General features: G+C 36.0%; 1 protein-coding gene across 1 annotated transcript in view; it reads left to right on the forward strand.

The window, feature by feature from the left end:
- The window catches only part of PPFIA2 (PTPRF interacting protein alpha 2), a 363,489-nt gene that overhangs the window by 312,192 nt on the left and 32,493 nt on the right, over positions 1-18,804 (forward strand). The window contains exons 17-22 of the mRNA XM_067312975.1: positions 64-284; positions 3,155-3,392; positions 6,193-6,222; positions 7,097-7,227; positions 7,759-7,913; positions 12,016-12,109. Of these exons, the coding sequence (XP_067169076.1) occupies positions 64-284; positions 3,155-3,392; positions 6,193-6,222; positions 7,097-7,227; positions 7,759-7,913; positions 12,016-12,109 (869 nt within the window). The remainder of the gene's footprint in view (positions 1-63; positions 285-3,154; positions 3,393-6,192; positions 6,223-7,096; positions 7,228-7,758; positions 7,914-12,015; positions 12,110-18,804) is intronic.

Raw genomic sequence — 18,804 nt, forward strand, 5'->3', positions numbered from 1 at the left:
GAAATCCAACTTTGAAATTGTTTTTCGTGGACTAAGCCATATATACTTCCTAATTCCTACTAGGTAAAATCACTTGGAGATCATGAGTGGAACAGGACTCAGCAGATAGGAGTTTTGAGCAGCCATCCATTTGAAAGTGACACCGAAATGTCTGACATTGACGACGACGATAGAGAAACACTTTTCAGTTCCATGGACCTTCTGTCACCAAGTGGCCATTCAGATGCCCAGACTCTGGCCATGATGCTTCAGGAGCAGCTGGATGCTATCAATAAAGAAATCAGGTATGTAACTGAACCAGCTGGGATGTGCTTTTTGATTAGAGCTTTAACCTCTGCTTAACGCATGAGTTCAGGTACCATTGATCACAATGAGAAAACCAGTCATACATTCAAAGGACTGGGAACATGTCTGTTTTTTGAATATTTACTGTTTGAGCATAACAATGGTTTCTTCATTTCCTAAACATATGGCTTTCAGAAAGTGTCCCAAATGAAGAAATGCTGGCCAGTTAAAAGGAAATATGTTAGAGAAAGCTAGCACAGGGAAGATTTGACAGATCTCTAGTCGTAGTCATCTTTTCAAGATCTTTTCTGTATTCTGCATAGCTCTGTTTTCTCACTAATGACCTCCTGTCTGAAATATTTCAGTGCTGTTCATGCTTTCTTCTGGCAATTATTGCTATATTTTACCTCAGATAAGCCAATTTTTCTAAGACGTATATGGAACCAGAGAGTGTGACTTTTTCGTGCTCCAAGTTGAGTTATAGTGCTTGGAAATAATTAGTGAAATGAATGTATTTTGCCAAAATCTATGCAGATTTAATGAAGTGATAGAGAATCCAGTGATACTATTTTAATTAAGGGATTTTTCTAAGTGAAACCATACTTTATGCTTAAAAAATTCTTACATGTTTTTCAGGAAAGGTAACTAAAAAAGTTGGTGTATCAAAAACATCCTTTCACTAGTTTCTACTTCTTAAGAAGGAGATGAAAGAGATGTTACTAGATGCATTAGTGGCCTGAGTAACTTTCTGGTGATTATTGTAGTCAGAAAGAATGTAGTAAAATCATCAAAACCAGAGTACCATTTACTGGTTTCTCAGTCTTTCTTTGAGCGAGGTAACTTTAAAGAGAACTCTATTGTAATGTATTGAACTTGTATAACTTTTCTGTTCCCGGGAGGAGGCTTTTTGTTAGATATCTACAATTTTGTGTTTTCAGTACTACCAGAATTTCTTCATTTGATTCAGATAGGATTTTACTGATCTTTTCTAATATCTCTAATTACAGTTGTCAAGATAGAAAGTCAAAGGGAAATTTTGTTATTGGGGGGGAAAATCTCCTTAAAATGCTATATTTCCAGTATACATGAAAGAGAACTTTATTCATATTTTCTATTATTATGGGAAAGTCAGCACTGTGACCAATTCAGGAAGCTGTAGATTCAACAGATATATACATATCTTGTTTGACAGTTTTACAATTAATTATGTAACTCGGTTAAGTGTTTTGTTAAGGAATTGTACCTGCAGGTAATATAATAGGATACTATTTGTGCCTTACTGAGTCAGATCATTCTTTTACTGAGCACAGGATTGTGACTTAGGTAGTAGGTATTGTTTTACATCATAAAAAAGGAGGCAAGAAAAGGAGACACCATTTATAGCCATTTTTGCTCAAGGCCAATTAAGACAAGTTTTTTTTTATTTCCCCTACTGATCAGCTTATACTGAAGTATAGGTTTTTATTACCATCACTCTTAAAGATTTAGGTAACTAATATATATATTTCAGGAAAAATGGTTCAACATGGATGTCTTCACAGATGTTATTGCATTTCACATTTTCTTGATCTTTTTGAACACTAATGATTTATCAAATGATTGGAAATATAAAAAGAGATTAAAAATGTATTTTCCCCAAGATCTTTTTTATTATAGAAGATGATGCAGATTTAGATTACTAAAATGAAAAGAGAATTCCCTGTCAAATTATGATTTGCCTTTGAGTTCCTACCACATCTCATTTCGGAAAGAACTGTAGGCATTTTATAGAAATTTTGAGATGGCTTTTAGGGAAGAAGACACAGCACAGCACAGGAATTTGCAGGTGTCTATTTTCAACATATTATGGCTTCATTTAATATACTTTTCTCATTTCACTCAAAAAGCCTGGATCACAATTTCAGTCTCCCCAGGTTTCAAATTCCCATTTTACTTTGATCCCTCATATTCTTGCCTCCTATCCTCCCAAAAGACTTCTCCTAACACAGGTTTGTGGGCAAAGGACATATATAAATGTACTATCTTTTTTTATCATTATAAGTACAACCGCAGTTAAAAACAAAACTAAAGAACCCAGTGGAAGCATCCTATTGAGGCTATATATGTTTAAGAAAATTACATTTGTTTCCAACAAGAGAGCTATTTTAATGAAATTCACTTAAAAACTTTGTGATTTAAAAACAACTGTAATTTTTTCATCAATTTGGGGGGATGAAACAGACAAATTGATTTACATGTTCCCTTTTTTTATTAATGCAGATTATCTTAGCAATTCCCTTCTTAAAGGCCCATTTTCATTTGAGTTTAAATTTGTGTTCGTGCTTTGGCAACAGAAGATCAGATGAAACCAATTTAAGATTGGAATTAGTTTCCTATTATAAATAGGTTTGTTAAATCCCCCTCCCACATCCTTTCCTCTTCACAAAGAAACCAATCTTCCTGAAATGTCATATGTCAAGTCTTGTTGTTGGGCAAATTCTTTGAACAGATTTTAAGGACAGAGGAATTAAGAAAAAGAATTTAATATTTCTGATGATTTAAAATATCTTTTTCAATATTATTTGGAGGCTGATCCACAAAACTCATGTTTTCTGTCTTTTTCCTTTAGATATCATTTGAAATATCTTTCAGTTTTGCTTTTGGGGTATGCAGAAACAAAGGAAAAAATTACAATGAGAAATAAAAACCAGAATCAATGATGGGCACATAAACCCTCTGTATAAACATATATTGCGCCTATCAATATGAGTCTGTGTGTTTACTTGAAAGAGAGAAAAGTATCAAAGATGACAATTTGCTTTCAGAATCTGGGAATACTTTTAGACCATTTTGGTCTAAATAAAACCACATTCTTCTTTTATTTTACAAGGTTAATTCAAGAAGAAAAAGAGTCAACAGAACTGCGTGCTGAGGAAATAGAGAACAGAGTGGCCAGTGTGAGCCTGGAAGGCTTAAATCTAGCCAGAGTCCACCAAGGAACATCCATTACTGGCTCAGTGACGGCATCATCACTGGCAAGCTCGTCTCCTCCCAGTGGACACTCAACTCCTAAACTCACTCCTCGCAGTCCAGCCAGGGAGATGGACAGAATGGGGGTTATGACGCTGGTAAGAAACTTTGTGAGGCCAACGTTGGGTGTGATATTTCTAGTAGGAAATACTTGCTCTTTTCACTGTATGAATTGCTTGCCTCTCTACTTGTTTGTCCACCTCTCCTTTGTAGGTACAGATAGTAAATTGCCCAGAATATGTACATGTTTGAAGACTTTTCTTTTTTATTATTTTGTTTGATCCACCAGGGCCTTCTTAATCTGAGGATCAAGATCCTTCATTACACTGATAGTGGAATTAAAAAGAATTAGAATTAGTCATTGGAATTACTGTAATCAATTCATATGTGAAAATTGTTTACAAATGAGGAGCTTTGAAGTGATGCAGTTACTACATAGCAGACTGTGCAACTATTAGTGAGTTGCCTTAGTGAGTTTAAATCTCCAGGAAACATCTAACAGACATTACTTTCAAAAACCTCTACTACTTCATATATCTGACAATTTGTTTTATTTTTCCTCTTTTATACTTAGAGCACCTTGTATATATTCTTCATGATAGTATATCAAGCTCTTGAAATAGACGCTTTGTTTTCCAGTAACCCATTTAACTTGTGTATTTATTTCAACATTATGAACAGCATACATAAATACCGGGTCACCAAATCATCATGCAGAACAATTCTAACATTACTGTACCTTTGAAGACATATTCTGGAACAAGTCTGTTTTGAAAAGTAGTTTTGAAAATTTTAAATTTTGAGAATAAACAGAGCAGTGCAACAGTTAAGTAAGTGAAGGTAGCATGTGTTAACATTTTCAAGATGTCCAGCTCCAATATTGTTAAGAGTGCAGATGCAGGGTGCAGTGTTCAGTGTGGGCTACAAACCACAGTTTAGAGCCTGAGCAAATTCATCCCTCTAAGCCTGGGGAGAGAATCAAAGCAGCCCACTATGCTGAGCTCTGATATACTGTGAGGATGATAGGAACATCTGTAACCCCATTTTTTATTTGCTATTTTTATGATAAAATTAGATCTGAACATCATCAATGTCCTCCTTGGCCCATTCCTGGGAAGCACCAGCACTGGGTCCCAGTGGAGACCAATGTCCCCTGTTGGAGCCTCTCAGCAGAGGAGAGATGAGCTTCTATCTCAATCTGGAAGCAGGAATTAACTTTCCTCACCAAGAACATTGCCAAAAACAGCTGAGAGTAGAGCCCAGCTGTTCATTATCCAGTTGGCTCCTGCTCAACTGGAAATAAGGACATTTCTCTACTATCATGTAGCTGATGCAGGAACCAGCTGAGGACTCCCTGCCCTGTTGCTGGCAACTGACTGAGCTACCTGTACCCATCCCAGTTTAGGATGGTGTTTACTGCCTTCCAGGAAACTAAAGACAGAAGTGTCCAATCTCAGGTGGAGGTCAGGGCTGGTGGTTGTTCCTTCCCTGGTGGCTGTGGCAGTGCCACCATGCTTCCCTCTAGTCCCCTCTGCCAAACAGCAGATCTGAAACCCTTGGTGGCACAGAGCATTGTGAAGGAGGCAGATGTGCAGGCTGACACAGGTACCACCAGCTTAACCAAGGCAGTGCCTCTCCAAATACACAGTCTGGCTCCATTTCACCAGCCATTTAAGCTAAGTGATTCAGCTACTGCTAAATGGCAATGGGCAACCAACCTTCCAGCAGAGACTGGTGCTGCCTGGTTGCCTTGATATGGACACAGTAGCTTTGAGTCAGTAGGTTCATCAGACTCAAATACAAAATGAGAGTATAGCCTCTGTACGTCACGTTGCCATGGCCTCACTGGTATCAAGCTCTAGCTGTGTTAAAGCTCAAATGGATATGTCTGTATAAGTAGCAATCAAACTCTGGACATATCATAAAGCGTTAGAAGCAATGCCCCACTGCGGGCTCAGCAGCACAGCCACAGCTCCACTCACCCTCGCTAGCAAGTACATGGATCATTTCAGGATGCTTCTGCCCTGCGTTGTTTCAGCAGAAGTTGAACGTTTCCTTATCCTTACTGCCTGGGGATGGACACAACAGGCTATCAGAGGTCCTCCGAGTAAAAACACTGAGCTGAGAAGAGTTCCACAGAGGTCTAGTCTCTAGAACCCTAAATTGCCAAATGATTATGTAGAGGTGGCTGGAAAACCAGTACTGCAAAGAGTTTCCACAACCCAGGGCTATGCAGTAAATAAATTCTGCACAGTTTGTTCAGCTCTATTTGAATGAATGAGACATCTGCCAAAAATAAAAATGGAAAGGGGGATGAACGAGGTGCATTCTAGCAGCCTTCTACTGTGAGATAATACAGTACAGTACAGAAGATGCATATATTTGTATCCATTGATTGAAAATACCAATCACATTAAGAATGAGGGAAACGGGAGAGAAATACCCTTTTTCCAGGCATGGTGTGTGTTGATGACATTTTGCATTTATACTTGGTGAAATGCCAATAAGTTTATAATATTAGAGAAAACTAAAAAAACAAACTTGTATTGGGGGAAGGGATAGTGGGAGGATTTATAATGAAGATTCCAAAAATAAAAAGGGATACCATACTTTTGAAATGTCCTATTCTTTGTTAAATACATGAAAAAGGAGGAGATTACAACTTTAGAAACAGTAATTGCTTTCAGAGAATGAGATATTTGTCAGGGCTTATCTTGTGTTGTGACACAAAATTGATATTCAATATATAGCATGGAAAGCATTAAATGAATGAAATCTCCTTTTCCTTCCTCTATATGTAAAAATAAGGAAGAACATGAGGCATTCTGCTGTCTCTGTTCAAAAAAAAAGTACTAATCGTTCTTCTTCTGTTGTTGCTGCTTTTGTTACCAATCTAAGCCAAGCGATTTAAGGAAACATCGAAGAAAGGTATGATACTGTTTTGTTTTGTTTTGTTTTGTTTTGTTCTGTTTTGTTTAAGTTTAAGAGAACCTTTTTACTATAATCCTCCGTAGCAGTACGCTGAACTTCTTTTGTGCTGTTCAGATAATTGGGTTCCTTGCCACCCATTGCATCCCCTCCATTCCTTTTTATATGATCCCTAAACATGATCATTTTAATCTTACCTGAAAAGGCTTGCAAGGGTCACAGCTAATCCAAGAATCAGGGTCCTCCAGTGATACTGTTGAGTACTAGCCTCACCAGCACAAACTTAAAGGAATACAGTTAAAAACAAAGTATGGGCACATAAGAATTACTTTCAATATATTTTGGCCATTCTTATTGCTGGAGGAACCAGGCAGAACCAGACAGTATTTAAGATAAATCATTATATACTGTGACAAAACTCCTTTTTGTTAAATGGTTATTTTCAAGTACTCTAATCATTCTATTAACAACCTGTACAAAGAGTGGTCTTGTTTATGTCTGTATTTCCCTTCTCCCTTACATCCTTCAAAAAACTTTGTTTACATGAATAATCCGGTTTAATGCAGTATGCCTGCTCATGCATGAAGTTATTCTCATGTGTTGACCTTTACTGGATCAAACTTTTGCATAAAAGGAATGATTTTCTTCTTCAGTGCAGTTTCTTTTCAAATATGTACTTTAAGCTGCCTAATTTACTTTAGGCAATTTTGCTCTTTCCCAGTAGTCTCTTTTAAAAATAAGAACCCTTACAATTTGCTCAAGAAGTTGCACTTGAATCCATACATGTCTTGATTCACTCAACAAATTCTTGAAACATATGTTGAAACTTTCTTGAAAAGCTAATAGGCTATCAATGATGTATCTTTCCCCCAAGATTGCAGTAGTCGAAGAAGATGGGCGTGAAGATAAAGCCACAATCAAATGTGAAACTTCTCCTCCTCCAACACCCAGAGCTATCAGAATGACTCATACCCTTCCTTCTTCTTACCACAATGATGCTAGAAGGTAAGGTGTTTGTAGCATGAATCAGTACTTCACAGTTTTACCACATATTATTCTTTTCGAATCATGCTGTTGTTTAACAATCCCAAAATACCCTGGTTTCTTCATGTTTCTTTTGGCAATTGTTTTTCCCAAAGGTAAACCTTTACCTTTGTCTCTTGGGTGACCCTGGGAACACTTGGTGGTGCTAAAATACGTCGGGTTTTTTTTGTTTTAATGTACAATTTTGATCACTACTAGAAGTAGTGATCCTGCAAATCCTAGAAAGATAAACATCACGCTGATTCCTGTATTTTTCATCAATTGTTTTATAGCAAATTAAAAATATTTATTTATTTCCAGCCTCTTTTAACAAGATTCTGTCAGCCTGATGGAGAAAATGTGATCTTGTATTACTCTATATATTGCTAAATCATTTAAGGAGAAGACGTGATTAATTGTTCTAGTTATGGGGAGATAGTTGCTCAGAAAAAAATGAATCATCTGTAAATTATAATGTGTTATCTATTCTGCTTTTTTATTATCATTTTGTAGTAGTTTGCCTGCTTCACTGGAGCCAGAAAGCATTGGTCTTGGCAGTGTCAGTAGCAGCCAGGACTCCCTACACAAAGCTCCCAAGAAGAAAGGAATCAAGTCTTCAATAGGACGTTTGTTCGGTAAAAAAGAGAAGGCTCGACTTGGACAGCTCAGTAAGGAATTAGTGGTACCAAGCCAAGGTCACCATTTCACAGCCATTTTTTCATTTTTAATTATGCTTCTTTTTGGTTCTCCAGATTGCTTATTTTTTCTTTATGCTGGCAGAACTTTCCCATTAAATTTCACTGTTATCAGAAATTATGTTTGTCAGGAGTTTGATATGACTATAACACAAATGAAAGGAGGCTTCTGACACAAATTACTAGAATCACCCACTTCAGTGAGCCTACTGCTTCAATGCTGTCTTGCATTAGGATACAAATGCTAACAGTGTACTCTCAAATAATCAAAATACAAAAAGAGTTGAGAGAGTAGTAAGTAATAAGCCACAATAATGGGTGTAACCATGTGATACAGAAGGCCCTTGCAAGTAAGTGTAGTAGCCCTTCAGGTTTCAGTGTGTTATTAGACATCTATAGTGCCTCTTGCTGGTGTCATCTCTTGCATATTCTTGAAATTAGCTATGCTGCCCATGGCAATGCTTTATTTTCTTCCACTCTTTCTGTTCTTTTCCCTAGCCAAGACCTTAGTCTAATTCATTCTTGGCAAAAATCTTCTTCTGTGAAAAAATCTTTTTCTCTTCCAAAGGGTGTGCCTATACCGCACTCAAAAAACAGTCATAGCGTACTTTATTTAACTACTTTGGGTAGCAAAAGCAATGGAAGATGAAATGACAGTCTTCAGCGTAGGCTCGTAGCCTGTGTGCCCAGACAGGCAGCTATATCTTGAGCTGCAGTCCACATGGGCAGGTAGGCTCTATAGCTAGATTAGGATTAGCATACGTACGCATGCCGACACAAGCCTCAGTTACACCTTTGATTTAGTATAGATGTTTCTCTTGGTAGCAAGTTTCCAAAACAAACGCAAAAAAGACTAAGAGCAGAAACTTTAGTCCAAGCTCTCCTATTTACACATCATTGAGAGGGTGCATCATTGAGAATATAGACGTATATAACAGCTGTATAGCGAGGAGAGCCAAACAAAATTAGCGCAAGACTTGATAACATGGCCTCCTGGCGCCTTTGTTTCCCTGTCATTAAAATGAGAATAGTAGCTCTTTCCTATTCACACCGATGTCATACAGTACAAATTGGTTAGGTGCTCAGTTTTTACTGCCAAGGTGACCCCTTAACGTCTGTGAATGATTTTTAAAAGTTTACAATAACTGTAAACATTTAAGCTGATATGTAAAGCAAAAATTAAAAACCTTAATTCATATTAAAATTTATCCTTATTACAACTAACAAGCCCATCATTAAAATTCTACAGCACGAAATAAGGTGATATTAGGGTATAAATATCAGAGAAAAAGCAAATAACTGAGCATTCTCCATTCACATCTCAACCTTTCTCCCCTTTGCCTGTGAGAACCTTGTACTCTTGAAAAAAAAAACTGATTTCTAATCTTAATTTAAATTCACATTCATATTAATTCACATTTACATTTCATAAAACCAATTTTATTGATACTGATGGATTACGCATAATAATCTATGAATTCACAGTAACTCAGGAACGTAAAGGACAAAGATGTAATAAGTGCATTGGTCTTTTCTGCAGTTCCTTGCAGCATGGAACAAAAATAAAATAACACCTGTAAAGATTGTCTCAGGAGCAATGTAATCTGACAAAAGATTCATTTCTTAATAATACCCAACATGATTAATAAGATATATATTTAATTGGATAAGGCCCATTTATAATTCCCAGCACTAACTCATGAAATTGCAAGCAGATATTAGTGAAGATTTGCAATTAAATGAAATTTTTGTGGCATCCATCCTTTGGCTCAATAGCAAAGATATCAGTATAATATACATTTTGCTTAAACAGGCTAGTTTTACAAACATACACAAAAATTAACAGTGACCAAAAGCAGGAGCAAAATATTTTGAGAAATTAAGGGAAGTTGTTGAGGAGCTGAATTATAGACTTTTTTCTCCTCTTAAGATACCAAGAACATGTACATATAGAGAGAGGAGAAATTTCCATTCAGAGGCAGTACTTTAAATACAATACAAAATTAAAAAAAAAATAGCAATAGTGGTAGTACTTCAATTAGCTCCATGACAAGTATAGTATCTATGCAGGATATATAATTAATAGTTCTATTTATAGTAAGATAAACAGATATATCACAGAGCTCTAGACAGTAAGTCCTATCATCACTGTGCTGCATATTGCTAAAGATCAATTTTAGGATGTTTTCATAAACTAAATTTATATTGCAAAATCAGTAGAAGAATCTCATTTAAATCCTTGCTTAAATTCAGCTTATTCTGATTTGATGTACATACATGCTTTAACTTCTCACAGTTATATTTTCATATATGGAAAATACCTTTTCTTCAATAAAATATCAAATATTAAAGAGGTAATTTGGAGCCTCAGAAACATTAATTTGGTTTCTTATTATATGCATATTTGTACATGCACACAATTATGTTAAAAGGAGCACTTTAAAAGTTCATCTCAATGCAGAGGATATTAGGAATCCCAGTGATATTATACATTATAAATACACATAATATTTCTGTAACTAATACTGTAATATCTCTAAAATGACATATAATATATAATCTTATTTATGAAGCAATATTGGAACATCCAAAATTTTATCACTAACTTGAACAGAGCCAGGGTATAACCCAAAAGATTTTCTTGCTCTACACTACCTGTAAAACTTTGAAATTATTCATTTTCCACTGCTAAACGTGCTAGAGTTTCATTATTTTATAATTTGCTATTTTCATCATCTCTGCTCAGTCATTTGTGTTATTATTCAAAGTCAAATACATGCCACAGTTTTTTTTGTTGTTGTTATTTTTTAGACTCAAGATTCAAGATTTCCAGATTTTTCAAAATTTCTTTTAATTATTGGGCAAGGGGGAAGGAATGTTACAGAGAGTAGGAGTGTCATTTTTTCATGATGTTTAATTTGTTTGATTTTTAAACTTACCCGGTCATCTCTCACTTGGGGATTATCATACTGGGCATTTGTGTATTTTCCTCATGTTACTTTTTAAATATTCTAATCCATAAAACAAATATATTACAGGCATTTTTAGCCCTGCACAGGCAAGCTGATCTATATAGTGTAAGTAAAGGTCAGCTTGTTAGGAAACGTTTATCACAGCTGTCTGTGTGTCTAAGATACTGCCAGGCATAATCACCAGATTCAATACAAGGTAACCAGGGTTATTGAAGTGGCCCAGATGTGTTTGTTTTGTGGGAAAGTCCGTTATGCCAAAAATACTTTCCAATCTGTGAAAATCCCTCATTATGCTGCACTCATACCACCTATATTTGAAATACCATGAGCTGCTCTCTCAGAAAGGTCCAAGTGATATATTGATACAGCAGTTTGCAAAGTTAAAAAGTTGCTCCAGGGTCAGCAAGAAACATTTGATGTGATAATCTTGTAAAACTTTAAAAAGTAGATGAAATAAAGCAAATTGTGCAATCACTTTTTATGCATTTGCAATTGGAGGCATCATTCTCCTCATGATACTTGGAGATGTAGCATCCTCTTTGTTAGAGAAAAATTCTGTCTAGACAGCAGTAGTGGTGAAATTACACATACATTGAAAGGACAGCTTTGAAAGCAAAATAAAGACTTTAGTATTATGCCATTATGTGATGCTGTATTATATCAATAATAATCAGACAGTTCTTGGGAAGGCACTTTCCTCTGTACATTTCCCAACTAAGATTAAAAAATGGGAGTGTTACAGTAGAGCATTGCTTGCTAGGACTGTGAGACTGAACCTTCAGAGGCAGAGGATAACAAGCAGTGGAGAAACCCAGGGTGCTCCTCTGGTACACTAGTGCAGAACTCAAGGAGGAAACCGTTTGTCCCTCTATGTCAGCGCCTTTCCGTGTAGTAAACGCTTGCCAGAATTTAGACATATTTACTTCTGTGGGTGATGGATGTTGCTCACCAACACCAGTCTTAATGTCTTAAGGAGAAAGCATACATGATGGTGGAAAAAAAGGGGCAGGGGGCAACTGGAGGGGTGAGGAGGGGAACAACTGGGCAAGAACTATTGGGAAATATGGTGAATATTTTTTTTCTTTTTTCCTGTTTCACCACAGGAGGTTATATGGAAACAGAGGTGGCAGCACAGGAATCTCTGGGATTAGGCAAACTTGGAACCCAAGCAGAAAAGGACCGAAGGCTGAAGAAAAAGTGAGTACCGTTTTCATGTTACTTTCATTGGCTCACACTCGATTCACAGTTCATTTTTTGTGTTGGTCTTATGCAGGCATGTAATAAGGAGCATGACCGTTTAGTATAGCAGTTTACCATTTACTGTGTTTTTTCCTAGAATAAATGTATAAATGTTTTTATATAGGAAAATATATATTCCTAAATATAGAAGAAATATTTAAATTTTATTTGTCAATGGTATGATGTTGTTTCATTTGCAAAAGAACATAAGTTTAAGAGAAGGAGACATTTTCTGTTTCACACTAATTAATTCTGTGCCTTTTGGTAACTGCAGTTTTTAAAAACTAAGTAGGCAGTGAAAAAAAAATCTTAGTGACTCACTGCATGGATTATTCAGATGGAAAAAAAAAAGGCAAGATATTTTGCATTATCCATTGAACACATGATTATTTCTGTCTATAGAAGTCAAAGGCAACGTTAGCCCTAGCAGCTTTACTTTCTCTTTTGCCTGTCAGTAAATGACAACCTAGCTTTGTGTTCAGATAAATTATATAATAATTTAATGCTGTTTCTGGTGCATCCAATTGTAAAACCAGTACACTGAGTCATAGCAGCTGCCAGGAACTAAGGAGAACTATTTTAAAAAAAAAAGCTACAAACACAAAAGAAACCTCTTGGCAGTATTACAGTTACAATGTAATTAGAGGATGTGAGAGAAAAAAAGATGGTATTTAAAAACGACTTTGAAAATTCATTTTGTAAACAAACAGGTTTATTTTTCAGCCATAATCACTAACTTTAGCACTATCATTTGGATTCTGAAAGCCTCATTTTTAAAATTTGCAGTATTTTCAGGTCTCTTTCAGTCTTGTAATGTTCCTTTGCAAGGTTTCAAGAGAATCTGCAATTCTAATCAGAAGAATCCAGGGATACATTTCAGCTTCTCAGTAGATTTATATGTAGAATATTTTTAACCACTACTTTTCAAGCTCCTGATGAAATATATCTTTAAGCATGCACATCTGGTTAACGTACAAATATGTATCCAATTTAAATCAGCCTCAATTTAGCAATTAAAGATAGAAAAGCAATCATTGTGCTAACTTAGAGAGAAGAAACCCTTTAAATTCAATTAGGAAACTCAGAAAAACATTCATAGAGATATTCTAGTTGATGACTTGTCTGCATTTCATGTCTTTAAACCTGTTATCACTCATTATCCGTTTAAATATGAAGAAAGTGCATAAGGTATATTACTACACTTTTTTACTAAATTCTGGAAAGCATCTTCGAAACCATCACTGCTGGCAGTAATTCATAAAGAATACTACTGAATTTTCAGCAATTTTTTGCAGTCCTTATTTTTCCTCCAGTTCTGAGGGCTGAAGGTACTGCAACTGAAACCATTGTGAAGGGATGCATTTATTCACTTTGCACAATATTGCTTCTCTCTTATGTTAGCAGTTATTAACACTGCATAAGATAAAATAAGGCTGTACACTTTAACTGCTTCCTACATGACAGTACCTACCACGCTTTTTGTCTGGAAATAGTTGGCGTACAGGTAATCTGTTACTAGGTTTTTGTCTAATCTCACACAATGAGACCTTTTCACACTGTCTGCGTTTCAAGTCTTTCTTCTTTACTCCTGTGTTTTCTGTCCTTCATTCCTTATGAAATAGATATAATCAAATCATTCTTTGCCGTAGTGTCCACACCAAGGAATCTTTCCCTTGTGGCTATGACCATTCAGCTAGCTGGAACTGTACAGTATTTGCCCTGAGTATATGTTATATACCTATCTCATGAAGGGTTTTTTTTTCCCCCATTACTTTAGACTTGTCTGTCTTTATAGCTTCTCACTTTGGAATCCTTATGACTGCTTTCAAGATAAGATTCCTCTTAATTTGCTCTCAGAGAAATACTAACATACATTGGTGGTTCCCTTCAGAGGACAGCAAGTGAGCTCATTTCATGTACATTTGTAGAGGAACTGTAATATGAGAAAAGTATAACATTTTGGATTAGAGATGTATATGGGATTCTAACAAATTGTGACAATCATTAGGGTGCCAAGCTATCAATAGGGCAGAAGAGAATTGACGTTTCCATGTGAAAAATGCAGTCATGTATTTGCATGTCGTACCTTGGAAAGTATTAAGTTGAAGGAGTCCAGAATATCATTTAAATGAAAAGTTTGTCTCAGTAAGTCAGATTCGTTTTTGCCACCACTTGATGATTCATAACTCCCTCTAGATGTAGAGATTTCAAATACATACCTGAGCTGTAAGATTATTGATTTGGTTGATTCCAAAGAGACACTACTATGGTGTGTAACATTAGGGATGGTAGAAATGATGTCTTTATAAAAGGTAATTAGAAAACTCTGAGAACAATTTGCTATCTCATGACGTATCAGTAACATTTAACTTTAAGCATTTGATTCCTTGTAACCCTTTAAACAGGTCCTGCAAACCCTGCAGGGACAGCAAACCCAATCCCTGGAGCTGAGAGAGCAGAGCACCTCACCTTGTAGTGATTTCTTTGGCTAATTTAGATTAGGACATAAATTCTCAAGAGAACCAGGCCCACGAGAAGGATACTTAAAGGACAGGATAAAGCAGGCAATCAATCCTTTGTATTAAACTTTGAGTCTGGGGAGAGCTTTACTTACGCTGGCTTTGTTACTTGCATAGAAAAAAAACATGGTGATTCCAAAGCCAGTTTCCTCTTCTATAAGTGAGGAATAACAGCACATACTGAACTTGTGTTTCACCACTGTCTTCTCTTAGATAAGTCAAATCAATTGACTTTCAGTCCTGTTAGCAGCTCAGTGAACTTCTCTTTCAGCTCAATGATAGGAAATTGTGGTTTTAGCGCAGGAAAGCAAGGGTTCTCCCCTTGACATGAAACTAAAGGTGTGATTCATCACTGTGATCAAAGCACTTTCCCAGTACTCTTTAGCTTCACGTAGGTGATATGAGGCTTAATTCACCAGTATTCACAAGTAACTTTGAGCTAATAAATTAAAAATTAGATAAAGTTATTACAGGATGAATTACTGTTAAAGTTTTATCCATGCTATTTCTTTCTGTTGAATTAAACTCTTAAGCAAAAAGACTTTAAAATACTGAACTTCTGAATTTCTAATGTGGCATTTTTGGTGTTTGTGACCTCATTAGCAATTCAGCAAGGATGCCTCTGCCCTAGGGATGAAGAGGCAGGATGCTTCAAATTGTCAGCTGCTGCAGCCAGGAGGTACTGACAGTACAGCAGCTGTCCTTGCCACCTGCTCCCAAACAGCAAGCATTTGCCGTGGCCCTGTTCTTGTCTTGCGGAGTTATAAACACGTTGCAGTGTGTTATACTATTTTAGCACCATTTCTATGCATAGAATAGATTGCTGAATAATACATTTCACCCTGAAAAGTTTCCTGAGAGAATATGATGCTTCTGGAGATCAAATCCCTTTCCAGTGATTATGGTGTCATTAACCGATGATTACATTTCAGAGTTTTTCTGCCTCTTGCCTAGAGGACGCTATTTAGATATTAGATTTCTTTCAATTTGAATTGACTACTTAGACACCATTAAAATGTAATTAACAATTTGTCTCAATGATAATAATGATAATGATCTCAATGATAATGTAAGTAACTAGGCAGTAGTAACAAGTCTTTTTACAAAGACATCAAAGAGAAATTAAAGGAGCTGGCTGGAAATTTTAAATTAGACCCCATCAGGTTGCTAAAATCATCTTAAAAGATGGACTTAAGTTACCTGAGTAATCTGTAGGTGTTTACTCTCAGACAGTAAATATATGAGAATTCTGGTTAATATTAAAACTTTTTAAGCCCACTATGTAAATTGAGCATACAGTCCTAGAAAACTAAAATGAATGTCAAGGGTATTTGGAGTGTTTTCTTATTCTACTACCAATTTATGGGACAGTATTCTTCCAATTTAGCCTAGTTTTAAAGGTAGTAAGAAGAGCATTTATCGTTTTGTTTGGTGGAAATAAATGATGCTTGGGTATGACAAAGATTAATGCACTGCATTCTTTTTATTTAAACTAACATTTATATTCCACTTCAGTTGTTATATACAAAAGCTGTTAGTATTTTGTACATAATGCCTTCTGCTTTTAGTGACTCTTAGAATCAGTTTGCCCTATATCTAATCTTTTCAGGAGAACACAGAGTTTAGGACTAAAAGCATTAGCAGCTGTAATACTGTGTATATCATCATTACATTCATTCAAGTTCCCTAGTGAATTTAATCATTTGTTCCTGACTAAATCATAATTTTATTTGGTTCGGGGAAACTCTCCAGAAAGCATCCATTGCTGAAGTGAAGAATGAAGCTTTTCTCTTAATATTTTTTTTCTAGTGATTAACCAGTCTCCCTGTTAAAAATGGGTGCCTAATTTCTTGTTCTGAGTTTTGTAGCCAAAGACTCCAGCTATCATTTCTCAGTGGCTGTGTACACACTGCCCTGGTTCTTCGTAGCATCAGCCTTCATGGGTTTTTTTGCAGCAAATAATATGACTGTCCACAGTGTCTTGGCCTTGGCACGTGCTCAGGGTTGTCATGAAAGCCCAGGCTGGGACACAGTGTAGGAAGCTTCAGGTCTGTCCCGTACCTACTGCAGCCTGTAAAGATTCGTAGAGGACCCAGGGCAGAACTAAAATATCATATGATATTAATTTGAACCCTTTATAAAAATCTTCTTTAACAATGAACTATTCTTTTCAACCAAACTTGAAATTTTATCAACAAATAGAGCCAGGTTTGCTTCCCTTTTTGCTATAATTTTCCTAGCTGTATTCTCCTTTTTCACAGTTTTTCTCAGGAGTGATGTCAAACCTACCAGCCTTACCCAAAAGCCTCACTGATGGCAAACACATATTTAAGTAGTTTGGTTGGTCCAAAGGTTTCTGCGTAGTCTCTCAACTTGCAGGATAGCTCCAAGTGCTAGCGCTAGGTATCCTTTTCAAATGTAATGCTTAACTTGATTTGCAACGGTAGGCAGTATATCAGCAAATAAGTGTATGTCTCAACAAGGGAAGATATTTAAGACGTATATGTCTTTTGTGTTTCATAAAAATGTGTAATGACTAACCATTTTCACTGATATTTCATAGGCACTCTACTGTTCAATATTTCTTAAAAATGTTAAGCAAGGACCTTTGGAAATGAGTTTTGTAAAAAAATTAAAAAAGCCTGATAGGAACAGAATCCATACTGAGATACAATTTACTTGGAAATTAGGTAATCAATCACCTTCAAAAAGATGATTTCATTTTCAAAAGTGTTTCTTGTAAGTCCCTGCGTCTGTCTTGCTTTGATGCTCAATTGTGAAGGAAGGGCATATTTATTTCATCCTGGGCAAAGCACCCCCATAAGGCAAGGTTTGAGAGGCATTTAAGTGCTACATAGCACTTGATTGCCACACAGAGGTGTGTTTGACCTTGTGCATGCTGCTAGTACACTGAATTCGGTTTATGCTGTCACTTCCTAAGCAAATCCTGAATACAAATTATTTCCATGTGCAAAATTTTACATATAAGTCAGCTAGCCCTTAACTAGATCACACTGACAGGATTCCAGCTCAAAAGCTGATAAATTCCAACGTTTATTAGTATGAATGTTAGAATAACAATCTTCACTTACCTCATGGCCCATGAATTCGCTGCACTTTGTCATAATGGTGGCGTTCTTAGTCATCTGGCCAAGGTAGCATGAGTCGAGAGCAGAGCTTTCAGCTTCACCTTTTCCTCCACTTTGATTTGATTTGACTCTGAATAAGAATCTGTTAATCTTCTTTTTCTTGATCTGTGTAATAACATAAATCCTTTGATTCCACCTTCCCAAAATAAGCTTAAAATGTGAGGTTTACATTTTCCAGGGAAAATAAAGATTTTTTTAAAGAAATCTATCCTATCAGCCTGTTTTGAGGAGATTTATTCTATGGGTACAGGCTATGTTTGCAAGATATAACCACCTGCCTTCAACTAGATTGCAAAAAAGCTTTATCATGCCAGAACACATACATACGCTTACATACATACATATAGCCTGGCAGGATCAAGAGCTAACTAATTCTGCTATAAGAAATTCCCTTGTGAAAAGAAACTCATAGTGATTATGGCCTTATAATGAACCTGAGAAAATTACATGACTTAAATCTCAGCTGACTACAGTAATGTACATATCAAGCACAAGTAACTTCTATATTACCAGAAGAGAATGTTGTGTTTAAGTCAGTTTTCTTCCTTTTTACATAGAAAAAAGGATGTTGCCTTTGGTGAATTCCTAATAGTGCTTATGTCCTTTTCTTTTGTATTTTTTTATTTGTATAATTTTTCCAAATATTAGGAGATGATAGAAAAAAAGTCGCAAAAACAAGGCCACATGTTGTAGTAATCTGCATTTAAATTAAATCAATTAAATAAAACAGAACACTCTGCTTAGATTTACCTGCAGAAAATTGAAGTTTTGGTCCCCAGTCAACAGGCTGCTTGAAAGTATGTCTAGCTAGACCTTTTTGTGGAATTAAGACTTTGAACACTGTAGTCATCATTTAGTTCCTTTCGATTCCACACAATGGCCCTTTAATTAGAATAGGTTTTATGTGTGCAACTGCAATTAGAATTTGACATAGAATATTTGTGACTACAAATAATCTCTGTCCTCTGTAGTATACAAATAGCTG

The sequence above is a fragment of the Apteryx mantelli genome, chromosome 1 (assembly GCF_036417845.1).
Source record: "Apteryx mantelli isolate bAptMan1 chromosome 1, bAptMan1.hap1, whole genome shotgun sequence".
Lineage (NCBI taxonomy): Eukaryota > Metazoa > Chordata > Aves > Apterygiformes > Apterygidae > Apteryx > Apteryx mantelli.